The 27,267-nt window shown below is 42.8% G+C and overlaps 1 protein-coding gene across 2 annotated transcripts; it reads right to left on the reverse strand.

Annotated features, from left to right (window-relative positions):
• Positions 1-396: 396 nt before the first annotated feature.
• Positions 397-25,980, reverse strand: homer1b (homer scaffold protein 1b). Of its 2 annotated transcripts, XM_083904397.1 has the most exons (9): positions 25,854-25,980; positions 19,892-20,048; positions 17,579-17,710; positions 15,987-16,079; positions 11,602-11,750; positions 3,044-3,200; positions 2,827-2,937; positions 2,658-2,738; positions 397-974 (listed from the first exon to the last, which is right to left on the reverse strand). In XM_083904397.1, exons 1-9 carry the CDS (start codon positions 25,871-25,873, stop codon positions 783-785), a joined length of 1,092 nt encoding a protein of 363 aa, XP_083760523.1. In that variant the 5' UTR covers positions 25,874-25,980; the 3' UTR covers positions 397-782. The 2 variants fall into 2 exon arrangements, with proteins under 2 accessions (XP_083760523.1, XP_083760524.1); XM_083904398.1 differs by lacking the exon at positions 25,854-25,980 and having other exon boundaries at positions 19,892-20,227.
• Positions 25,981-27,267: the final 1,287 nt, after the last annotated feature.

Raw genomic sequence — 27,267 nt, forward strand, 5'->3', positions numbered from 1 at the left:
GAAAAAAACAGAGAATCGTCGTCTCGTCCCTTTTAAGTTCTCCGTTGTCGCTCCCTTTGGCAAAGCCGAGCTCGAACGCCGGGAGAGAGTCTCAGTTCAACACTTCTCTGTACAGTAAGTCACTTTGGATCCAAGCATCTGCTAAATAGAGGGGCCATATTTCAGGGGTGGGAGTGGGTGGGGGGGGCAGGATTTGGCAGCTTTGGCGCAGTTCACTCAAGAGTCTTACAGACGATTATTTCCACATGACTTTCAACATTCCCCTGGTGGTGGTGGTGGTTTAGTGTGTGTGTGTGTGTGTGTGTGTGCGTGAAGGAGATGATGCTGCACTCCGTGCTGCAGTTCTCCCGTTCAAACAGCAGATGACACTGAGGCACAGTTCTCGTGTGTGTGCGTGTGTGCGTGTGTGTGTGTGTGTGTGTGTGTGGGCATGTGGACGACTGGTTCAATTCAACCATGCCTACACCAGCCAATCAGAAGGCAAAGATGAGGTAGTCCCTGCCACGTCTTTGAAGTAACAGGAGTGCTTGCGGTTGGTTGGAGCTCGATGCCTGCAAGGTAAAAACCAGGAATTAGCTGCCCTTTTTTTTTGTTGTTGTTTTTTTGTTTTGAGCAAATTTAGAACTGGTGGGGGGGGGGGGGGGTGGGGGGGGCAGTGCAGTGTCTCAGTTTACAGAGGGGATCCAGGTGAGAGTGGGGCATTGTGGGTAAGATCGATGTGACTGGAGGGTATAAGTTATCTTATGGCTCTGTGTCTGTGGAAGGCGAAGGCAGCTGCGTCTCTAGCTGGCCTCCTCGATGAGCCGAGCTAAGGTGTCTCTGAGCTCCGTCAGCTCAAAGATCTTGCCGTCCAGCAGCTCCAGCAGCGTCCGCAGACTCTTCCTGAAATTCTCCTGCTCCTCCTGGTTCTCCTCCAGCCGCTGCTCGGCGCCCGACAGCTGCTCCTCCAGCACCCGGCTGCGCAGCTCCGTCTCCTGGAGACACGTGTTTGAAATTCTTACATTAGTAAATGGGATAGAACTCTTTTATTAAGTTATTGCCGCGACATTTGTGTCGAAAATGGCATTTTCAGATGAAAATCTGCATCCAGATGAGATGATGATTAGCTTTACATGTGTAGGTGGAGTAACACAAGTGGGAGGAGTCAATCGATTTTACGCACCGCCGTCAACAGTTAGCTACAGACGAATGTATGCTAATTACTGACGAGCCTACTCGTTGTCTTTATTGACATTTTACTAGCCACATAGCCTCGACCTACTTCACAGCGAGTTGCTAGCACACTTACCTGAAGCAATCACAAGTCCCGTTGCCTCTGACGAGTGTTTTCAGCCTTCTTATTGGTTGAGAATGTTGTTTCGTCGTTTGCCGCAGACTTGTCCGAGCGCCTAGCGCGAAACTGAACGCTTCTTCAAACGCCTCCATGCTTGAAAATCCGCGGGAAAACGACTTGTAAACATGACACGGCGGAATGTTTACGCACATATTTACTGCCGGTATATTCGCACGGGATTAGCATCACCTGGGGTGATTTTTCAATCGATTTTACGCACCGCCGTCAACAGTTAGCTACAGACGAATTTATGCTAATTACTGACGAGCCTATTCGTTGTCTTTATTGACATTTTACTAGCCACATAGCCTCGACCTACTACATAGCGAGTTGCTAGCACACTTACCTAAAGCAATCCCTTCTTATTGGTCCAGAATGTTGTTCGTCGTTTGCCGCAGACTTGTCCGAGCGCCTAGCGCGAAACTGAACGCTTCTTCAAACGGACTAAAAAAACACTGAAATTACCATATTTAAATATTAAATGACCAGATTACCATGTGAAAGTAATCCCGTATGAATAGTGCTTTTTTAAGTTTGAAAGCTCAGAAACTCAGGTGGACATAGCAACGTTAGCCACCGGGGGGGTGAGGAGGGGGGGTTGACTCTGATGAATGAAAGTCTATGGGATTTACTTTTTTTACTTGATTTATATTGAAAGTAAACATTATCCTAAAGAGTTAGTTGTCTCACTTGCTAGTTTCAACACATGTGAAGTCAATTTAGTGACTTATATTCCCACATATTGCACATATGAGTGGACGCCAGTGTGATTGACAGCCGGTGCCTTTTGGTAACAGCGATCAAAGTCATGAATTCAGGACGATTTTCAAGCGATTTGGTTCTGACCTGGTTCTCTTGCACAAAATTCAAGCACTTTCAATGACCTGTGTCTATTTACGGCGACTTACAAAACTTTAAAGGGCCTTGATTTTTTTTTTTTTTTTTTTTACAAATTTGCAAACTTTCAAGGATTTCAAGGACCCATGGAAAACCTTTCCCTCCTGGACGTCTCTTCAATGGACAACCATGTACAAAATTTAAAACAACAAGAACGTTGACAGGAAATAGTGGAGGCACTTCAGAAACCTGGCGAGAAATGATTGACAACTCCTTGCCCCGCCTCCCCCACGATGACCTATGAACTCGCGCAGTGTTGTGAACGACGATTGCTCATATTTGTAGAGATGATCCGTGCCACTGGGATTGATAATCTGACACGGCGACCATCGTGAAAGTCGTGGAGGCATTCATGACACACCTGAAATTATTCAACTTTTTTCAATTTTAAACAAAACAAAGTGATACGAGAAGTTCTTTCACTCACCTCAAGCTTCTGGGTGAGAGTGTCTTTTTGCTCCATCAGGTCGTTCATGTTTTCCAGTTCTTCTTTCATCTTTTCCATTTCCTGGAACGGAATAAAACAGAATTAAAGTCTGTGTCACACGTATTACCACGTACCACGTGCAGACACACAAACACACACAAACACACACCTCTTCTCTATCCCTTAGCGTATTCTCCAGTTCCTCTATGGTTTGGTTGAGCTCAGTCTTCTGGGATTTGATCACTGGGGTCTGGATACTCTGACACTCGAGTTCTGTCACCTAAAAAAAAAGGATGGAAAAGGTAATAATAATCACTCCTGTTCACTTTGAATGAATGAATTAATCGCACGTAAAAAAAAAAAACAATGAACCTTAATTCGCTCACCCGTTTGTGTAGTCTCTCAGCCTCCTCCTGGTACGCGGCCAGTTGTTGTTTCCACTGTTTGACGTTGGCCGTGGACTCCAGCAGAGCTGCTGTTAGTTTGGCGTTGTTCCCCTTTAGTGCCTCCAGCTCTGCCTCCCAGTGTTTTGTCATGGCGGGGCTGAACAACACACAAAAACACACAAACATGTCACTTTGTTTGTTGTACAAATGTGCTTTCAATCAAGCCTGACACAGACTTTCAAAAACCTCTGAGACCTCAGTCATCCCCATACGTCCATGTCCTCATGTTGTCATTGAGAGACTCTATATAACTAAATCCCATCATCTGTAATTAACTCCGGCCCAATGCCCTGATGTGAAAATGCCAAAGAAGCGGGCTGAGGCCAGAGTGAGGGAGAAAGAGTGGTTAGGGGGCGTGGTCTGGTCGTGAAATCTGAGACACTGACGTTTAAGCTGTCCAACGAGGCGCTGCTCACACAAAAAGGGGGAGGAGCTTGGGACAATGAGCCTTTGCGCTGATTGGACAAGAGAGTGATGCAAGCGTGGACTAAAATAGCCAATGACAAAAAGAACATTACTATTACTAGATACACATGTACACTGGCTTTCACTTAAAAAAAAAGTCATTTAGGGATTTAGTTGTATAGTATATGTTGCTTTTTATCTCTGTGTTTGATGTTTTGAAACGTCACTCCTCATACATTCTTTGCATATATCTACAGTTATATATATTATTATTATTTTTCTATTATCACTTATCGTAATCTGAGATTATACCCCCGACTGGCTGGAGCCTAATCTGATCCGGCGACTACACAGATGAGAAAGGCAGATGAGAGATAAGTGACTCAATGTGATTGAATTTCATGATGGAGTGGTACAGTCTGTGTGGGAGGGGGAGAACATATGGGCTGCGTGGTGGATAATGTGGAGTTTAAGTGTAATATTAGCTGTGTCTGAAGGGGGGGGGGGGGGGGGAGCTTCCGCTCTGCACCTTCCTGTCAGACATGAGCAATCGAGCTTTAATTTATATAATACACACTCTGACTACAACAGGTACGCAGCATTCATCTTCCTCTTGTCGTGTGTCTTCTTCTTCTTCTTCTTTATCCTTTCTTGTCTTATGACAGTTGACATCAACTTTTCCTTTGCACATCTTAGTTATGTGTTCATTCCCCTTCTTCTTCTTCTTCTTTTTGTTGTTTTCCTTCTTCCTCCTCTCTTTCTTTTGCACACCTCTGTGTGTGAGCTCAAAGTGAGGAGAGCATTTCCCTGGGTCTACTTCTTCTTCGTCTGTGTTTTATCGCAGTTGGACTCTTTATTTTTGTGTATCTGTATTTCACTTGTTCTACTTCTTCTTCTTCTGTGGTGTTTTACGGCATTAATGGTGCACTTCTTTCTTCCTCCTGCCTTTCCTTCAATTTGGTTCAATTTGAATGACAATAAAAGCTCTTTGAATGTTTGACTCCTGAATCTTCTTTGTGTGTTTTACTGCCTCCTTTAAAATGGACATTAGCTATGTGCCTGCGCTTCATTCTCTCCTCCTCTTCTTCACCTTCTTGTTGTTTTTACAGCAGTAACGACGATGCGTCTTCTTTACACACGTCACGTATTCATCTTCTTCTTTGGTGTTTTACAGCAGCTGGAATTACTCGACTCTCAGGTGTTTATCTTCTCATTTGCACTCTCTTCCGTGGAATCTTCGCCAGCTCGGTCTGTGTATTGTGTGTGTGTGTGTATTGTGTGTGTGTGTGACCCACGGCGGGTGTTTGTGTTCCACCCCCTCACAGGCCCTGCACTCGTGCTGCTCTCACACTGCAGCAGCAGCAGCAGCATCAGCAGCAGCAGCAGCAGCAGCAATACTCCACCACTCTGCCACAACTCCCACGCTGGATGTGTGAAGGAGAAAGGAGAGAAAGCCCAGATCTGATTCACTCAGGACTCCCACGGCGCCTTCAGTTCTTACACAACAGCCGCCCCCCCCTCTGTGTGTGTGTGTGTGTGTGTGTGTGTGTGTGACGCATAGGAGGGGAAACGACACTTCATCCTACACATGCACATTACTAACTCACTCTCACACACATACATGGAGCGATGCTGTCACCGAGGCTTTGCACAGCCCCGCCGATGTATATACCCCACACACACACACACACACACACACACACACACACACAAACACACACAGCAGCAGCAGCAGCTCAGAGAGCGGGAGAGCAGGCGGGACGTGGACATGGAGACGAGACGGTAGAGAGAGAGCGATGGAGACAGAGTGAGAGGAGAGTGTGCAGACGCCGGTGTTCGATTCATTAAAGAAGGCCGAAGGAGAAAGGTTTCAGGAAGGAAGGAAGGAAGGAAGGAAGGAAGGAAGGAAGGAAGGAAGGAAGGAAGGAAGGAAGGAAGGAAGGAAGGAAGGAAGGAAGGAAGGAAGGATGGCACCTGAGCAGAGCTGGAGCAGGTGTGTGAGAGACTCTGAGGGTAAGTTTGCTGCTGCTGCTGCTGCTGAACTTCTGTGTGTTATTTAAATAGTAATTAAGATCATTTCCGTTTTAATTCCGATCGAGTAAGAGGAAACTGAGTGATTTTCCAATTAATTTCACAGTTTGTACCATTTGTACCAGGTTAAATTATTATTTATTATGATTATTATACAGTATATAGTTGAGCCATTTCTGGATAAAATCTCCTGTACTGTATTTGACAAATGAATATTGCATAAATGTAATATTTAAAAGTATTTTTATGTGTTTCAAGACATTTTTTTTTATTTAACTGAACTAATTCTGCTTATAACTCTGATGAATAAAGCATCTACAAGTTTGTTTCGTGTATTATTATTATTATTATTTATTCCACTCCAAACACAAAGCACACAGAAGGTTTTTCTACACTTTTTCTATTTTTTTTTTGTCCTGTGCATTTTTAGCAGCTTTAAGATAAGTTGTGTGCAGGATCTGCACTTTTTAAAATTAAGCCCATGCTCCAACAGGTGAAAAGGAACTATGAGAATATTCATTCTGTTTGTGTAACACATTTTAACTCTGCATCCAAAACAACATAACGGAGTTTTGAGAATGTTCACAATAAAAAAAAAATGCAAAAAAAAATTACTACACATTGTCAGGTTAGGTTCTTTCTCCTCAAGAAGCAGAGCGAGAGAGAGAGCGAGAGAGAGAGAGGCAGAGCAGTTGCCATGGCAGCAACGGAGGAACGGAACGGAGGCGCTCGTGGCATCCTGACGTATACGGCGATCGGCACCGCTCACACACACACACACGAGCCTCAAACTGAAACTCAACCGCGCCTCCGTCCTCCACCACATTCACACAGAGCCAAGCCACTTCCAAACTAAAGCTCCTTATACGACAGGAAAAAGCAGGTCCACTGCAGACACGCTGCCAAACACGCCTACATCCTGCCATGCAAACGCAGCACTGCACACAGCTGTGTGTCTCATCCTCCTCCTCCTCCTCTTCACACACACACACACACACACACACACACACCTGCCTACACAGTCTCATGTCAACGAGGAAAAGACCATCACAGAGGTCAAGAACGGGCAGAAAACACCTGTGTGTGTGTGTGTGTGTGTGTGTGTGTGTGTGTGTGTGTGAGTCTCCATGACACATTTTGCATTCTTTTCCCCTATGACTGTGAGTCAACGCCACGTCCACAAACACATGAATCACACAAGAGAGGGAAAAAAAGACAAAGAAAAGAATAAAAAAAAAGAAAGAAAGAAGAGAGGCTGGCGTGGGTAAGATATTATCGACCTACTCTGCATATGCCTCTCACAAAATAATCGAGAGGCTGAGGTTCGCTTGCGTTTTTTCACGTCCACGCGAATGCAGAGCGTCAACCCCGTCTCCCACGCATGCAGCATTAATAGACGTTTGAGCAGCAGAGCTGCAGCAGGCGGTGGGAGTCCGCTCTGCAACCCGCTCTCACTGCAGCGAGATCACCATGTAGTGGTGTTTGCTCTTCAATAAAAGCATCTGAAAACCTTTCCTATTCTTATCATTTCTCAGCCACTTTATTGTCCTTTCTTTTTCTGTTTTAAATGGCAAAAGAGTCAAATTCCTTATACGTGCAATAACGCTACAGCAGTTCTCATTCTCCAATGATTATATATCTTTATCTTATAAAATAAGGGAAAGGGTTCTCCACTCAAACACCAAGACGTGAGCAAAAGAAAAAGAAAGATAATGCATTTAACGATTGATTGACATCTTTAATTATTAAGAATCGCAGCCAGAAATGAACTTACAGAGAGTTTTACAAACAAAGGTTTGTTAAAAAAAGAAACAGGAAAAAAGAGGAAGAGGAAAAAAAAAAAAGTCAAATTGAAATGTGCACACGATCAACTACAAGATACACATTTTCTTTCCTAACAAAAACAACACTTATTTGATTTTATGTTAATTACTCTTGATTGTCCAGGCCTCCTCAGTGTGTGTGTGTGTGTGTGTGTGTGTGTGTGTGTGTAATAGAGACTCAGTGACTTATAGGTGCAAACTTAATAAAATAATCCACCTCTCTTTCCCCTGTTCTCTCTTTTCCCAGTTCCTGACACAAACACACACACTCACACACGTTTGTGCTTGATTCATAGTGAGGACCCTCGTAGACATAATGCATTCCCTAAACCCACTTCCAACCCTAAAACCAGGTCTTAAACTCTCAAAAAAGCACTTTAAAGATGTGAGGATCAGCCAAAATGTGCTTACTTACTCCATACGATGTTTTTGGTCCTCACACAGATACAAATACAAGAACACACACACGTGTGGTTGCACAACCATCCTTGTAAGGACACTGCATTGACTTCCATTCATTTGGACAGGCATTATCCCTCATCTTAACCATAACCAGTTACATACTTAACCTAAAACCTTAACCTAACAATTCAAATCTGGGCCCGAAACTTAACCAGTTACTCAAAGAGGAGGCTTTGCCTCATTAGGACCAGGTTTCCGGTCTCGATGAGGACGACTGGTCCTGACGAGGTCAGTGTACAAGTTCACAAACCCAATTCCAACCCTAAAACCAGGTCTTAATCCTCTGGAAAAGCACTTTAAAGATGTGAGGACCAGCCAACATGTCCTCCTGTATGGTTTGTACAATGTTTTTTGGGTCCTCACAAAGACACAAAAACAAGAACACACACACAAACGTTTGCTCAGCCATCCTTGTAAGGACACTGCATTGACTTCCATTCATATTTGACCGTAACAATAACCACTTACACATCTTACCTAAACCTTAGCTCCAATCCTAACCAGTTACTTAGACATAATACCTTCCCGAGCCCTGTACCCTAACCCTAAAACCAGGTCTTAACCACCCCAAAAAGACATTAAAAGTCCAGACAAATTGTCCTCACAAAGATAGTTTAGTACATTTTGGGACCTCTCAAAGGCATAAATACAAGAAGACACACACACACACACACTCACAGACTGTGTGTGACTGGTGTCGGTCTCCCTCTCTCTCTCTGTGCCTCCCACATACCCACAGTTATACGTTATATAAGCCTTACATAAACTCCTCATTGCATCCTTCTCAGCGATGAGCCACACAGCCACACCTCTTCAGAAACACCGGCCAAAAATGTATATATATATATTTACATTTCACCTCTTTATCTTACATAATGTGCCGTACATGAATCATCACAAGAAATACATATCATCCATTGGTAATAATAGTTATATCTGTGTGCTAAAAGGACAATAAAGTGTACAACAACAACAGTGTGGCATGCATAGATGTCACATACTCATAGTCAAAAAGGTTAAAATTTGCATTTTAAAGTGATATTATTGCATTGCAGCATAGGCATTAGACATTAAATATACAGTACTGTGTAAAAGTCACATAGTCCGCCGTTGGATCTGTTGTTTTGACAACGCTGTAATGACCGTCCAGGTGTAATTATTTCTCCTTCACAGAACATATGAGAAAATGTACATAAAATAACATGTTTAAGTGTGTTTATGTCTTCTACTAATTCACTTTGAACGTTACATATAGTGTCGCAACGATTAGTCGGTTAAGCCCGTGGTTCTCAAACTGTGGTACGTACGGCAAGCCGTAGCTAGACTGGATATGTATAACAGACATCTGTAATTCAGGTCTACCTAGTGAAAAAGAAGATTTCAGATATCCACAATGACATTCTTCCTCGGACAAATGACGTCACTTTTGCCATTCATGTGTATTGGGCTTTCAATTTCAGATATCCAGAATAAAAATTCTGGATATCTGCAATAGAATTCTTACTAGGAGAAACTCCTCATTTCAGATATCTTGTTACTAGTCATAATAACATAAACAACCGCTCTGAAGAGACGTCATTTGTCCTAGGAAGAATGAAATTGTGGATAGGAAAATTGACATTGCGGATAGGAAGAATGTCATTGTGGATAGGAAAATTGACATTGTGGATATCTGAAATTGAAAGCCCAATACACATGAACGGAAAAGGTGACGTCATTTGTCCTTGGAAGAATGATATTGTGGATAGGAAGAATGTCATTGTGGATAGGAAGAATGACATTGTGGATAGGAAGAATGTCCTTTTGGATATCTGAAATTGAAAGCCCAATACACATGAATGGCAAAAGTGACATAATTTGTCTTAGGAAGAATGACATTGTGGATAGGAAGAATGTCATTGTGGATAGGAAGAATGACATTGTGGATAGGAAGAATGTCCTTTTGGATAACTGAAATTGAGAGCCCAATACACATGAATGGCAAAAGTGACATAATTTGTCTTAGGAAGAATGACATCGTGGATAGGAAGAACGTCATTGTGGATAGGAAGAATTGAATTGCAGATATCTGTAGTACATATCCAGTTAAAATGGCTTGCCATAGGTACATGTACGTGGAGGAAACTCTTGAATGCTGTTCTACTGTATAAACCAGGGTATGTGATCAGAGTGGAGCTGAGGAAGCACAAAAAATAATAAATTCATTAATAAATAAGTCACCTAATTTCTCTCTCCATCTTAGTCTAATGTCTCTATACCAGTGTGTGAAGTATATGTGAGGAAGAGGAGGATGAATAACTGGCGGTGGTGACCTGACACTTTTGCACAGTACTGTTATGTGAGTTCTTGAGCATGCTCAGACTGAAGTAAATTAATGAAGTAAAGACTTCCTCCTTCCTGAGAAACAATCAGTTACATATTCTGCTGGTCCACGCGAACGTGACAGGGGCTGTGAACGTCACTGATGTCACTCTGTAATATTTCATCATCGCACTCATGTTCCTCCTCACTGTTGATGTTGCTGATGTGTGAGTAAACAGCCATAGTTTTTTTGTAAAAATCTGCTCCATCTACAATCAAACTCCCCTATTTTTTATTATTTATTTTTAGGACTGTTTGTGCCTAAAAGTGTTTTTTTTGTGATGCCTCAGTGGTCGGGACCTCCCTATCAGAAAGAGCAGACCCGACAAGTCTTTAACTGCTCCCTACGGAGGAAAAAAAAAACACGAGAGAGCAGCGGTGAATTCACTGCCATGTTCACTGACATGCATTAAACACCACAGAGATGGAGAAAGACCTCTGTTTTCTGAGGCTCGGACAAAAAAAAACTAAACAAACAAGAAAAGAGTTGTTTGTGTGTGACATGAGTGACACTGTTACCGTCATTCACAACGGGAACAAAACAACAAAAAACTGCTTAATCCAAGGTTTAAATAGGGGTTTCACCTGTGAGAATGTGTCATTACTTGATTTATACCAAAAACCTAACGACTTCCTGTTACTGCTAATGTATTACTACAGTTGTGAAATGGCAATTAACTAATACAATGAAAGATTTAATTAAAACGTATTATAATTTATAAGAAAAACTGACTGGAAGTTTTTTTTATTATTGCAAAGCTGTTCCTAAACCGATTGGTTCTGCACATGTACGAATGTGTAACTACTTCCTGTTACTGCTATCGACAGTTGGATAATATAATACCGTGTTTTCTAAGACTGCTGTATTAAAAAATGTCAAAATGTATATTTATTTGAAAAAAATCACTGATGAAAACGTAATATAACATTGTTTTATTAAAAGATAACACTTTCTAAGACTACAATATAAAAGAAAAGTCAAAATATATTTATTTAATGAAAATAACTATTCAGTATTAAATATAACATTATTTAATTCAAAATACTCTTTTCTAAGACTACTGTATAATACAAAATATCAAAAACATATTTATTTGATAAAAAATAAAATAAAGACAAAGGAGAATTAAGCGTGATCTTACGTTTCCACTGATGACATTTGGAGCCAAAGATAAAAAATAAAACCTGAATTCCAATTAAACACATTCACGCTGGTGAGAATCCCATTAAAACTGTGATTAAGTGAGTTTTTGTTTTGTTTTGACCAGTGGGAACAGGGAACAGTTTAGGTGTGACACAGGTTTGTGACAGCGAGTGTAAAAAAAAACAATGTCAGGACTGTGACTTTAGTGCTGTAGCAAAACATGACATCGTCAGACAGTGACGCCTTCACAGTGTGGTTCTGTGTTACTGTACCTGTGCGAGAAAGCGAGCGCGTTCTGCGACGGCTCCGGGCGAACGTCCGAGTTGGGGGTGGAGTCGCACATTTCGTCTGTGCCGTTCATGCTTTCCATGGGCGGAGTCACTGGGGTCAAAGGTGATGCGAGCTCACCCGCTGGAGACTCCTACGGGTGACACAAAGGTGTTCAGACGTTACTGTCAGTCACAATTAGGGTAGCTAGGTAGCTAGGTAGCTAGCTCCTCCAACTTTATTTGTTAAGCACTTTAAACAAACCACAGTAGACCAAAGTGCTGTACATGGTAAATAAAACACATAATGAGAAAAAAGTTAAACACGAAATTTGAATAAAATAACATAAAATCGATTAAGATAATTTAAAAATCATAAAAATAACGATCTTTAAAAAAATATATACATACAATAGGAAAAACTAGCTAGCTTTCCTATTACCTATTCTGCAGGTAATAGGAACGCTAGCTGGTTAGCTAGTTAGCTTGTTAGCTAGATAGATAGATAGATAGATAGATAGATAGATAGATAGATAGATAGATAGATAGATAGATAGATAGATAGATAGATAGATAGATAGATAGATAGATAGATAGATAGATAGATAGATAGATAGATAGATAGATGGATGGATGGATGGATGGATGGATGGATGGATGGATCTTAGCTTGTTAGCTAGATAGATAGATAGATAGATAGATAGATAGATAGATAGATAGATAGATAGATAGATAGATAGATAGATAGATAGATAGATAGATAGATAGATAGATAGATAGATAGATAGATAGATAGATAGATAGATAGATAGATAGATAGATAGATAGAAAGTGCGCTAGCTAGCTAGATAGATCATCATGTGGAGGATAAAGTGGTAGAAGACGGATGAGACCAAATCCTGAAGCCGTAGCGAAGCCAGGATAATCGACATTCATGCAGATTTTCTGTCAAATAATAGTTTCAGCCCGGTGCCACTGAGGGAACGTGTTTAAAATTAGCAGCTAAATTATGATTATCGTTCACATAATTATACCAAACGTAAAGCAATTACGCCGACAACTGTAGATAAAAACGAAGAATCTCATCAGTAAATATTTCTCCACATAAGATTGGACATGGAATGGAAGTGTGTGTGTATGTGTGTGTGTCACATAATGATAAAGCTGTCATTGCTGTGGTGATAACATAAATGTGAACAGTTCCACATGCCTATAGGCCATTAAGTAGCTCACTATAACAGTGGGGAATTGCAGAATTACAGATTAATGCTTATCTTTATATCCCATACAAACCCTGGTATTAAAGCAGAGACAAATCATTAAGCTGCTGCGTGTACATAAAACAACACTGTTAACACTCTGCAGCTCGGGCACAATGGAGCGACACTGTGACTCTGTGCCTGTACGTCTCTAATGGACAAGCAGGAAGTCAGCGATAAGACGAGGATAATGGCCGCCGCTGCATTTTGCACGAGTCGTTCATTAATATACAATTAAATATCTGCTCCCTGACACGTTTTCACTGGAGTCTGGACGACTGGGACCAGCGTGTAGCATTTAGCTCGACAATTCTTCTTCCATTTTTCTTTTTTAGGAGAGAGAAAGCCTGGAGTTCAGTTTTTCCCTCCATTTTTTTATTCATGTATACAAATCATATAAACACCCACTGAGTGCATAAAATACAGCAGAAAACATTCTGTCAACCATACTTGATTTACTAAAGAAATTAACTTCATACCAAAACAGTTTGTATACACGGTCTTTCTTCTCAATTGACTTGAAACTTCATACGCAACACAAGACACTGACGGATTTGGTTTAGCGTCTACGGACACCAACTTCACCCAACAGGAAGTCGGCCATTTTGACAGGAAGTGCCCTGTAACTTGGCCGTACATCGACCGATCTGCTCAAAACTTCATCTGTGAGACCAGGAGCCCGTCCTGAGCATTGATGCGCGCCATGACCTGCACACAGGAAGTAGGTCTTTGGAAACCCGGAAGTGCTCTGTAACTTGCTTCATAAATGAACAAACTGTTTTTGTGGATTCAAACGCGTGTGGCCATGAAAGTTTGGCAAATTTTGACAATTCGCCACCAAACAGGAAGTGCCACCATAACTTGAAGGCTTATCATTTTCTTGTTGTTGGTCAGTTCTCACCATTGATGTCATGATGTCATCGAGGCTGACTATAAAGCACCATAAAGCACGCGTGAGAGAAATGTATTGTGTTACATATTTTCCTGGATATTTTCACTGACATGATGGTAAAAGCAGAGCAGATTCATTTTCCGTAGCAGGAAGGCTTTAGGTTGTACAGTCAGATTCCTTCTGTGCCACCAACACAACACAACACAACACACAGTGTAATAGTGTAGTGTGGTGCAGCATGGACATAGTACATGTAGCCTTCAACCCCTGATGGGAGAGAAGCTGTCCACTTGGCTTCATTAAAGAAACATCCTCCCATGAGAGGAACATGGTTTTGCAGCCAATGTGTGCCTTTGCATGGATAGCGCAAGTAATAGAGCACAGTACAGCGGGGGGTTGTGTGGGTGTTTGTTGCTTCTGTTGCCTCCGTAATGAACAGACCAGGATGCAAAGCCTGTTAGCAGCCTTTAAATTAAAGAAGAGATTTCTCTGGGGATTCTCCTCTAAAACAAGCTAATTTACTCTCAGACACAGCAACACGTGCCACATATTATTAGATGTCCAACACATACCTCACACATGCAGTATTTTTTTATTTTACATATATAGGGAGGCTATGCACAAAGAAAAATATCATTATAGTAAATAAGGCGTATTAATTAAATTAATCGTCAACTATTTTGATAATAAAATACTTAGTTTTTTTGATTTTTCAGCTTCTTAAATGTGAATATTTTCTTTGTTTCTTTTGCTCCGTATAACAAAGAAATCATTAAAACTGAATCATTTTTAGTTTGTGGACAAAACAAGACATTTAAGAGCGTCATCATTTCCAGGTTTGGGAAACATGGACCAAACAAATACTCAATTAATTGAGAAAATAATCAACAGATTAATCAGGAATGAAAATAATCGTTATATTTGCAATCGTTTTGTTGTTCATTCTCTTTACTTAAACTATTTTTCAATTTTCTTTGTGTCTTAGTGTAATTTCCTGTTTTATTTTGTAGTTCTTCCTAGTGTATGTACCTTCTTTGGTTCTACTTCCTGTCCTGTTTTCCCGGTGTTCATTTATCGAGTATGTTAAGACCTCATCCACACAGAAACAGAACTTTTCATTGTACGATCTTTTTCTTTTTCCCGGTCTTAAAAAGTTTTCCGAGAACACAACTTTTGTTTTGAGAAATGTCTTCATAACAACTGCCACAAAAACATACAGCAAAAAAGGAGGAGACGTGGAGCATCGAGCTCGCAGAAGAAGACGACAAAGACGGGGGACAGCGAGAGCAAGAGAGGGGTGTGGCTTCAACGCCATTGGTTCCAGAGATAAAAATTCAAGGGTACTGTTTTGAGATCTTATCACTCTGGGACCCGTTTTCCAAAAATAACATTTTAGGGCTCCCAACACGCCGGTGCTGTGTGCATAAAAAGCTGATACATAACAAAATAAAAAAGTCTGTGTGCTCCCCAGTGTTTGTTTTCAGTGTGTTCCTGTGTCCCTGTTCTTGCTCCTTGTGTTTTTTTATTGTTATCCTGCCTCTTTTGTTTTTATTAAATGACTTTTTATTTTTGCTGTTAAGTCTACGGCGAAACCGTCTTTGTTCCATTTTGTCGTACAGCAGCGGCTCCATTTATAAACGTAACGACAGTATAGATACAGTTAACGGCATAATATAATTAGACACATTACAAGTGACCACTTAATACAATTACCCACATTAAAACAATCACAGCGGACAAGATTAACAAAAAAAAAAAAGAAGAGGAAAATCCATTCACCCCTCATTTACTGATTTAATTTCTCATTAAGCATGATGGATGAGAAGCACCCAATATCTGTAGTTTGATGGTAATAGTTCATATTCACCGTGTAAAACATATACATTACTAGGTTCATCATCCGTCTTTGTTGAAAAACCTTGATTTTTATGTGTATCTACGCTGAAAAAATCTGAGAATCTTAGAAACGGTCACTTAACCCAGTTTCTTCCCTTCTCTGACACACTGAGACGTCAGCTTGTCTATGTTGTGATTTGGCGCTGTACAAATATGATTGGATTTGGGTTTAAATCTGCGTACACATTGCTCAGGCTTCCCCCTACAAACACTGCTAAGAGTTAACAGTTAAACCTACATTTAACATGGAAAAAATAGAATAAATGAGTGAGTGTTTGAATGAAAGGCAAGAATTAACTGACTTTTTTGGGATTAGTGCAGCAGCGGTGTAACGGTGACCGTACCTGAGAGGGAGACGTGGCCATCTCCATCTTTTCTTGACTCTTCTCTTTAGCGAGCCGCGCCGCTTCTTTGTACTCTGCAAACTTCTCTGCAAACTGGACACAGAGGAGAGAGAGCCACGTCAGATTATAATCCATACAGCACATAATCTGATCAGTGAAGCCATATGTGCACAAACACACACACACAGGTTTGTCCAGCTCATCTTGTGAGGACACTGCATCGACTTCCATTCATTTGAAACAAAGCTAAGGGCTAGCCATAACCTTAACAGCAATTAAAATATTAGCCCTAAACTTAACCATGTTTATAACTCATTAGGACCAGGTTTTGGTCTCCATGAAGACTACTGGTCCTGACAAGGTCAGTGCTTACCATTCATAAATACGAGTACACACACACACACACAGTTGCCAATAACAACCAACGGTTCAACCTAGAAATGAAGCTTCCACCCCATAATGCCTAAGCAGACATGTGAGCTCACAAGGTCACTGTTAATAACGTTTCTAACGCACACACACACACACGCACACATTGAACAAAGTGGACTGTACCACTGTGGTTTTTTCTCTGGTGGAATGTTTGCCTTAAATCAGAAGGTGGTCAGTGGCTGAAGTTGAGCGCAGGTTATTTTTGTGGCTCATCATATGAGCCTGAGGTAAGGTGAGCTCGACTGAGCAAATATAAACACACACACACACACACACACACAGGCTCGCTCACTCACATCACCCTGGCTGATGTCCCTTTAGGGCGTCGTGGTTCATCGCCGACACTGTACTCCCACACTTTTACAGAGTAATCGAGTACATATACAGTCGAGTGGTGAGGAAATCAAATTGACAACTCTGCTGGAGCCAGTGCTGTGTGTGTGTGTATGTGAGTGTGTTTGTGAGTGTGTTTGAAATGAATAACTCGATACCATTTCACTTTGGTGCAATATAATAGCTGTGGTTCAGGGATGTAAATTAAATACAGTAGTTTTCAGTGTAAGTGTTTCGGTAACAAACTAAACTCTAGACTCTCTGTAGTGTGTAACTTTTAAATCCAACCGGGAAGTTACATTTGAACCATGATGTGCAAGGAAGTGCAAATAAATGCTGAAAGCGACAGTGAGACACATAATATATAACCTACTAAGAGACCAAGAGACTCGTGTCATGACAATTAAACGTTTATTTTCTTTTATAGAATTAAGTAATACAGTGAATGTTATGGAAAAAGTTGGATATAAGAAGTAGTAAAAAGCCAAAGTCAGTGGCTCTTATTTTGAAAGCCGGGTTGAAAGGAAGTGGTACAATATAAGATATTGATTTATTTCTGAATTTGTAAAAGCATTTGATTTTTGTAATTTTTTGGAAATGAATGTCAGTCAATGTAATGTTGGAAACCAATGTTGGGGTGTGTGTGTGTGTGTGTGTCCATGTATTACTAATGCTGTGGGGACCTAAACTTGTTTTAACAGTCACATTATGGGGACTTGTCTTCCTTGTGGGGACAAAAAGGAAGTCCCCATAATGTATATGACTACATTTTAAGGTTAAGAAATGTTTTTAGGTTAGGTTGAGGTGTGTGTGTGTGTGTGTAGTACCTTGGACAGGTGATGCTCAGTGGAGAATCCCAGGCCGTAGACAGTGTTCGCTCGACTGTCCGCCCACTGGCCAAACTTCTGCGAGGTCTTGGTGAACGTCATGTTGGGGCTGATGGTGCTGTTGATTATTGCCTGCAACACAGAGACAGAGAGTGTTATTATGTATTACACTTCCTTTAATACTGCAGTTTGTATAATATACATGTGTGTTGTTGTTGTTCAAGGATGTGAATACACTGGAGCTGAGGTTAAAGGTTAAAAGTTGCTCTCAGTCAAGTCTGTGATTAGACTACTACACATGACCTAATCCAAGGTCAACGCCAAGGGTAAGATCTTGTGTTCATTCCTTTCCTGTGAGGAGCCAATCAGAGCCTGGGTACGTCCATAAACACAGATAACGATGGAACGAATGGAGAGGATTGTTCCACAGAGAACTCCCGTCTTCCTGACACTTAAAGGTCGTCACACAGATGAATATACTGTTGTATATTACTATTGTTGAGATGATGTGATGACATCAGGTTGTGTACATGCTTGTATTGATGTTTTCATTTGGAGAAATTCATCAAACATCACTCATCGCAGACTCCAGAACCTTCACTGCTCTTCAAAACCTTGATGAAAGCGAACTCTCCAACAATCTGGTGTCACACGAGAACTTCAAGAGACCGGTGAGTGCAGTATTATTTTATTATGCCATGTCATGGCTGAGTTTAAAAAAAAATCTAAAAGAAGTACGTAAGAGATTGACAGATTAAGCGATTATGAAAATGCATGTTAGTTGCAGCTCTTAAACGTACAATATTTACGTCCATTAGACATGATGGAAATCTGCCTGTAAACGTCCTTTGTTAAGTAACACTAATAGAAAACAAATTAAAAGCTGATCAATTAGTCGTGTTATGGAATGGCTGACATTCTGCTTGGATTAACACACAACAATTAGTCAGCCAGTGACTGAGCATTGGATTTACTGATTTCCTATCGAGCTCTGCCTGATGTAGGGCAGTTGCTGCACTCGTCCTTGACCGTGCTTCGCTTCCCTCGGGTCCTTCACAGTTCTCTGACTTCACTCGCTCACCTGGTCGTTTTCCCTCCTGTCCTATCACCACACACACACACACACACACACATCCTTCTTCTCACCCCGTCACCTGTTTCTCCCTCTCTGTCTCCATAACTGACAGCCGGGTGAGTGTGAATATGTGCGCCCTGGTCCGTCGCACTATGCCCAGCATAAATATCCCACCCGGGATTTTCTAACAAGAATAACCTGAGACGTGAAGTGTGAACTCTGGAGTGCAGACACACACACACGCACGCACACAGACACACACTCATGAATACAGTAATTGCATGCGTACACACACGGTGAAACATGAGTCGTCGGACTTGGGACAGGCCGCGACACTGACCTGATTTCACGCAGTGTTTGTATGTTAGAGCTCATGGACACCAACACTCAGACTACTGTCTTTGTCTCAGTGTCCAAACACGAGCCAGGAATTAGTTTAAAACTTATTCCAAAATTAAGGGTTGGGGTAACCCTAACCCTAACCCTAACCCTAACCCCAACCCTACCTTCCTTTACCCCTAGGAAGGTTAGGTGTGTAATGTAATGTATTTTATGGACTAATGGACAGTTATTTATGACTGTCACAATAGTGGTGCAAGACAATTTTCTCTGCAAATGGACAAATAAAGTATGTTTGACTCCGCTACCCTAGGTGGCGATATACTCGCCCCCCCCCCCCTCTCAGCTTTTTAATATTAGGCAGCTTCCGTTTTGACCTATTATGTCACAGACCAAAACAGCTTGAGCTAGCGGCTAGCACCATTCCAGGTCCTCCTGCCATCCATTAAAGGTACAGTCCGTAAAAAATGAAGTGAATTGGCAGAAATTGTAGATCAAATATTTATGCTCTAGCTCTATGGAAACTGCCATTTTGGAAATTTTTTCACAATGTACCTTTACGTTAAACATATTATATTTGGTCACGGTGTTAATTCTGTTGGCGTCTTCTGTTAACCAGTCTGTTCTTTCATTTTGAGGCTGGGAAATGTGCAAAAGCACCTAAGCTAAGTCTGATTATCTGGGTTAGTCAGACTAACATGTCAACAAGTCCAGTTTTAGTCAGACCAACAAACTAATGTCACGTAAATGTACCGAGTGACCACTTAAATGTCCTGGAAGGTTGTTGAATGTGTGATGAGGTCATTATACAGAAACATCTGGACACATCCAGCTGGTGGAAAATTAGAATCTAACACTCCTGGCAGAGTGGGAACAGTGGAAAAAAAAAACCCGCTCACCTTGGTGCCATCCAGGCTGATGATGCGGTAGACGTTGCGCGTGCTGTCGTAGAAGTACGAGACGGTGACGGCGTGCTTGCTGGTCGGCAGCCAGTTCTTCTTGGTGTTGGGGTCGATCTGGAAGACGTGCGCCCTCGTGCTGTAGATGGGCTGCTCCCTGAAGGGGACGAAGAAGAAGTGGTGAACCTCTTTGTGCCGCAGCACCAGCGTCTCACCTAACCCGCCGCAGCCGCCGCCGCCGCCGCCCGCGCTGAATCTCCGGTTGCCCGCGGGGGAGTCAGATCGCCCTGGCAACCGAATTTCCAACTCGCCATCCTCCATAGTTACGCCACAGGAAGAGAGGCCGTCAGAGTATCACTGCGTACGCTCATAGTCTTGCGAGCGTGCACAACAAGCGAGAGAAGCGCTCTCCAAATCCATCTCTAATGCACACAGCGCACAGTAGTGTGCAGCAGAAAGTCTCTCCAGTCTTTCTTGCCTGGTCTCTCTATGCTCTGATATGGGAATGCCTGCAGCTTTGAGCAGAGGGTCACACACGGGAGCACAGGGGGGGTGGAAGGAGAGGGTTTAAGGCTAAATATAGACAGTAGGCCATGGTTAACTACCACAGACACACCCCACAGAGCTGCACTTTCCACGCACATGTAATGGAACTATTAATATATGATGTTGGGCTGTGCAGCCTGGACCAGAAGATGATCAGAACCCCCACGACGGGGATGGGGTCGCTCACCTTGAGATTACTCGCCGAGACTCAAACTAGGATTTAGATTCAAGCTCATTTTGGAGTTGCTGTTTTTGACCTGCATTTCACCTGTCACTCACGTGTAACCTTCACTCATCTTCCATTTATCCCTCACTGCTCACTTTGCTCTTTCAGTGCCAGCATTGTTGGAGCGTCTTGAGTAATATCTACAGTCAGTACACACACACACACACACACACACACACACACACACTGAAAGCACAGGGTGCAGAGGGAGATATTCTGGGCTGGCAGTGCTGGCAGAGCAGGAGATAGAGAAGTGCTTACACTGCACTGAGGGGGTGATGGGGTACATCAAAGGCCTGCTGTATAAATTAATATTAAAATTCAGCAGCGGCACCGCTCCTGAGTGTGATTAGCCGAGACTGGGAAAGAAAGAGAAAAGAAAGAAAGTAAAATAGGAAGACAGAGGGAGAAGTTTGGCAAGGAAGAATGACAGGGAATGTGACGAGTTTGGGAAGTCGGAGAGGATGAATCTGGGATGATTAACGCAATTCCACAAAGCCGCTTGTGGAGTGTTTTGTGTGTGTGTGTGTGTGTGTGTGTGAGTTATCATAATCATCGACAGCAGTGTAAGTGGCAGAACTGTGAGTCATTTTTGAGGACACATCACACACACAAGCATGGCCTCTGTCTCCATGATCTGTGCAATAGCCTCTTGGCAACCGGCGTCTCTTTATGCATTACATAATATGACGGAGCGGTGGCACATTTTTGGAGCGCTTTGATTCGTGCGATTGTGTTAAAAAAAAAAAAAAAAGCAACAGCAACTTTTTGGCGCTTTGATTTTTTTACACGAAGGCCTGTGCCAAGAAGTGCGATCCAGAAATGACTCCCACCACTTGCACCAAAAAAAAAAATCTATCTGTATCTACTCCTACAAGTAAACTATGAATGCTGAGATCAGACTACGCAATATTTTTGTCTTTCACGATGGTCAACATGTCAGATTATCAAATCAGAGACAGCGGATTCTTGCCGTGTCTTGTTCAGGGGACTGGCAAACACTACAACAATGACCTATGACTATGTGAGTTCATACACTTTTAGAAATAAGGGTTCCAAAAGTGATCTTCTACAAGGGCTGAGGTTCTACCTGGAACCATTTGCTTCTGAAAAACCCTTTCCCGAAGAAAGGGTTTTTCAAGGGTTATTGGTAACACTAAAGCCCAATTTATACTCCTGTGTAAAGTGCTCTGCGTAGGTTACGCGTATCCGTCCATGACGTATGAAGGCTCGAGGGGTCTCCATGGTGACGCAGTCGGATAACGCATTACGCAGTCGGAGAAGTATAATGTGGCCTTAATGGTTCCAGTAAGAACCATTTTCATCCAGAGGACCCTTTAAAACCCCTTTCCTGAATAAAGGGTTTTAAAAGGGTTCTTGGTGGAACCCTCTAAAAAAGGGTTCTCCTATGAGGACAAGCCGAAGAACCTTGTATGGTTCTACTTAGCACTGGTGGGGTAAGGAGTTGTCAATCGTGGCGACTGAAGTGTTGTGGGCGATGCTCGTGAAAGAGACGCCAAAGAGGTTCTGTTGCTAAAGCTCAAAGTAACGTTCTTTTACGCGTCACTATTCCAACCAACAGCAGCAGCATCCCTCTTCCTCTTCGCCATGTTTATGTCTGTATGTTATGCCACGTCATAGCACTCTGTTATCCTATTGGTCAACGTCCAGGAGCACGTCATAGCAGACTAGGCAGGAAAATAGAAAAAATGCTAAGATGCTAGACTTCTCGTTTGGGTGTAGCGGAGCGACCCAGACGTCAAATCTCTGTTCTTCAGTTCCACTACAGAGCCAGTCGTTGTTCCTGGTGTTCCCGATACTGTTAATTCTTATTATTATCACGTACATTTCCTCAACTTAAAGTACTACACGAAAGTTATGACACGTATTAGACTCTTTTTAAACAATCAAGTAATGTGCAAAAGTCTCAGACCACCATTATATATTGGATGTTTTAGCAATGCTACAATAACCATACAGTCAAACTGCTTCTCAATCACTTTATTGGAACAAATATGGGTTGTGTGACCTTCCCTTATCATTAGCATTAGCAAAAGTAGCATGACGATGGCTCTCTTAAACCTGACATACAAACAGACATAAAAACAGCAAAGCTGGTGGTGCCATAATACTTTTCCACACTTACTGAGACCAAGTCCAAATATGTTGACCCACCAAGACAGAAAGAAGCGTGTGAATGTGCTGATCGCCCCATTGTACGAGGAATATCATCAGAGGAAACGGATGAGGGGAAAACTAAAACGTAAGAATGTAAGCAAAGTGACAATTATAGTGGTTAAGGAGGGGAAAAAAAGTGGAGGAGGAAGAGGAGGAGACTGGGGGAGGAGATGCTGAGTATTCAGAGGACACAAGGGCAGGTGATGGAACGTGAATGTTAAAGCAGGGAGTAAGAGCAGGCAGCATCAGAGAGAGAGAGAGAGAGAGAGTGAAGTGAGAAGAGGAAGAGGAGGAGGAGGAGGAGGAGAGAATGTGGAGGAGGTGATGAATGTTGGAGACGATGGAGCGCTGATGAATCCGCCCATCTCTCCTACTGCAGAAGATGGAGCCGGTGGGGACCAGTAAAGTCTGTGCTGCACAGGCACAAACTATGGCTGGTTTTATAGAAAAGAATGAGACACTGCGTAAGTATGTAATATAATATAATATAACTTAAACTTAAAAGTTGTGGTTTTATTTTAGAAAATGGTGCCACTACAGGTGGACTGACTAGTTCAGGTGTGTATTAAAGTGCTGAGCATTTAACAATTTAAATCTAAGCTTTAACCACTTTCTCAGAAATGAGGTTTTGCCTCATTAAGACCAGGTTTTGGTCTCCAGGAGGACTAAGGGTCCTGACAAGGTCAGTGTTGTATGCAAGAAAAGCTAGTAAAGAGGTAACGCACACACAAATAAGTGTCTAAGCCTAACCCTTAACCTAAAACCAGGTCTTAACCCTCAAAAAGTCCTTTTAAAGGGTGACAAGAAGTTTCCTGGCCCTCACAAAGATACTCATACAAGAACACACACTGTTTCCCACTATTTTCTACTTGAGTGTGTCGCCTCTAACCACACAGCTGCTCCTCTCGCTGCAAACACTGACAGTGAAACTGAAGCATAATGAAACCGTCCACGGTTTCGTGAGCTCCTCCTTCGCCGTACCACCTCCACCTCCACCTCCACCTCCACTGAAGTTGTCCTTCCTTTTGTTTCCACAGATCTCCGTTAATTAAACAGACGAAAAGCCTGACGGCAAGTACATCAGAAGTCATTAAAACGAGAGAGTTCCCTGTTGCCCCAGTCTACTGGGAGTGGCTTTTGGATGACCTGAGATGTTCCTATAAACCCATTCTCTCACACTCTCTGTCTCTCACACACACACACACGAGAAAAGAAACCGAGTCTGTGTGAGCATTGATTGCATTTGCCCAGGGAAGTGAGAGCACACCAGAGGCATCTCCAGTTCTCATCCAACACTAATGCTCTCCTCCGTGTCATTACCATCAGAGCGTTCGGCGGCTCGATATTGAGCCACGAGGCCCGGAAGTGAAATATGACTCTATCAGTGTGTAGATCCACACCTGCAGTGTGTGTGTGTGTGCATCTGGACGCACACATACTTTAGCATTGTGCTTCCACTCACAGTTTACATTTTTTATTGAGTCACTGAGTGAGTTGCATAACAGCGAGTTAGTCACCGGCGTGGCCCGAGCCCAGTGGAGAGCCGAGGCTGAGTGGGAGCCTGCTGAATGATATGTGCTGCCCACGCTGTGGGGGGGCAGAGCGGGCGCCTGGAAAAGCCTCTAGTGCACTGTAAATACTTAATGCAGGAGTTTTGGCCGATGCCTCGGGAATCACGCCATGCCCGTGCCATATTGTTAACCTCCCGCTGTGCAATTAATCACAATGAACTGCAGGAGACAGCTGATAATGAACGCCAGGCTTTGGTGGGGGGGGAAACGGACCGCTGAGCTCAGGGTTAGGCGACATGCAAATGAGCAGCGCGGCGCAGTATAGAGAGAGAGAGAGAGATTTCACTGATGGCTGTCTGTTGTTGAGGACGTGCACGGCATCGGTCACTTTGCTGCCATAGAGACAGCCGCCACTTACTGTCGAACCTAAGCCCCGTCCTAATTGTTGTCATTATCCTCGTCTTTGCACTTTCCGGAAAGCTTCTTCTAAAACAAGACGCGGTTGGGACCGGAAAGACCAGAGCACACAGTGCAACACTTGAGAGGAGACGCAGCTTCTTTCTGAATTGCATAACTGTCTAAGTGTCACCGGTGGTTGTCAAAGTGTGGTACGCGGGGCCACCGGTGGGACGCCGGATTCCTCTGGCGGTACGTGGAGGAGGAATCGAACGAAATTTAGGCTCCGTCTTGGTCTAATGTCACTGTACTAGTGTGTGAAGTATATGTGAGGAAGAGGAGGGCGATGAGAGAGCGAATTAGCTTACTGAGAATAAATCTGCCTCCTTAAAAGTGAAAAGTTTGTAGCTGTATGTTAACGTTAGTGATAACAGTGACACTAGAATTTGAATTTAAACTTTCTCTGGCCGCACAACCCCCCCCCCCCCTAACTGTTTTAGCATCAGTTAGTTCATATAAGAGCCTTTAGAATGTGTTGTTTTTTATGTGTGAACCCGTCGATGGCCTTGGAAAGATCACTACTCAGCCACACGTGAAACAGCCAGTTAATCACTAGTATTAGCTCTGAGCCTCACTAGTGCAGTCCTTTTTTTGTGCTATTTCAGTATATCTCATCTTATTAAGTGTTGCTTCTAGACTGTATAAGTTGTAATCTCATCTACAGCAAGCTAACTCTGGCACAACTACATTTAATATTGCAACATTCCTGCAAAAAAATAAGAAATAATAATCACATTTATCCATGATTTAATTCATCCTGTGGTCGTTTCCTTTGTAGATTACAGCAGGATTATGTCCGTACCTGTGGTTTATTGACGTCTGGGTTGTTTCTATTTTTTAATATTTGTTAAATAATAGCAACTCTATGTCCTCATGGTTGGACACAGACACATTATGGCTCCATCATTTTTGCGGCTTCCATGGCAGAGAAGTTCATATGCTGAGGCAGTAGCAGCTGACATGAATACAGAGATGAAGAGGATGGAGCTCAGTCATGAGCCTTTTTACGTGATGTAATAATAATAATAATAATAGTCACACTTACCCCATCGTTGTGGCTGACATGGAGGCGACTCTTAATTGACCGCTGATCCCCACTGATTTTTTTTTCTCGGTTAATTAAAAAAAAATAATGCAATGTCTCTGTCTCTCGGATTGGCGGCTGCTGCTGCGTGGACAGATCTTCTGAAGGTCTTCTCCGCGTTATATCGCCGTCACGGTGGTGCGTCTTCAGGAATGCGATGGTGGTGATGATGATGATGATGATGACCACTGCTCCATTCCTCCCTGCTGCTGCTGCTGCTGCTGCTGTCTGTCACCGCATGAATTCACACATATATGTCGCGGTGCACATGGCACACGGCTGATCGCTGAGCCTCCTCCTCCTCCTCCTGCCTCCTCCTGCTGCTGCTGCTGCTGCTGCTGCTCCTCCGTCTCCTCCTCTGCTGCGCTGGTGTTGGGCGTTTGGTGGTGGTGATGGAGCAGCGGCTCTGTGGGGAGATCCAGCGCCGAGTCCAATGGAGGATTTGACGCGCGCCCTGTTTTGGTCGCGCACAATGACAGGTCCCGACTGGAGGGGTGGAGAAGTCCTGCTGCCTGGAGTGGGGAAGAAGAAAAAGCCTCATTTAGGGAGCAGATTATGCACAGCATCACAGTGTCCACCTCTCTCTCTCTCTCTCTCTCTCTCTCTCTCTCATTACCGTGGGTTCACACAGGATACACCCCCACTCTCGCCCGGTCTATTTCACATCATCTCCGCAACAACCACGCGCTTGGATTAAAATCCTCTACAAAATGAGTTAATGCATTTTATTTTTGAAATAAATCACGTGACACTCTATATTCAGTTCTTCTGCAGCTTCTAACGCTTCTGTAGCCGTGTGTGTGTGTGTGTGTGCGTGTGTGTATGCGCTTTATCGATCCACACAGATTCCTGTGTACTCCACATCTGGCAAATGCATCCGCTTTTTCCCTCCCACTCAGATCAGTGACAGTATCGAACTGCCTACGTCACGACAAGCGCGTCCTCCGCAGTGACGTCACTCGGGGGCTCAGGGGACCAGCTGATGTTTGGTGCTTACTTACAGGAACTTTTTTTATTTTATTGGAGAAGTTGGCACTCTGTTATTATGTGGAGTGAGCAAGTAACTGGTGTCTTTTATTATAGTCGGAATTATTTCTTCCATTATGTGTCATATTATATGTATAATTTTGGCAGCCATTGTGCAAAAAAGAACAAACATGATTTCTGGTCATCTTCTGGCCCTGTATCCTACGACAGATACATGATATTCATCATTATAAGCTCTCCTGTGACATGCACAATGAAACATTCAGGGCCCCCCCGAGCCCTTGGGCCCCTGGGCCCGTTCAGTAACCCACCCTTGTATGATATTGTTATTATGAGTCTCCTTGTGCCTGTTTTGTTTGTTTCAGTGTCTTATGAGCTCAGCAAAAGG

This window comes from Microchirus variegatus (genome assembly GCF_963457635.1).
Source record: "Microchirus variegatus genome assembly, chromosome: 18".
NCBI lineage: Eukaryota > Metazoa > Chordata > Actinopteri > Pleuronectiformes > Soleidae > Microchirus > Microchirus variegatus.

Excerpts from the sequence above, each read along its gene's own strand:
- homer1b (XM_083904398.1), bottom strand. The coding sequence starts at position 20,212 with ATGGAGGATGGCGAGTTGGAAATTCGGTTGCCAGGGCGATCTGACTCC. Across the intron at positions 16,080-17,578 it reads CTGAGCATCACCTGTCCAAG|TTTGCAGAGAAGTTTGCAGA; the intron begins GTACTACACACA and ends CTCTGTGTCCAG. Across the intron at positions 2,739-2,826 it reads CGCTAAGGGATAGAGAAGAG|GAAATGGAAAAGATGAAAGA; the intron begins GTGTGTGTTTGT and ends ATTCCGTTCCAG.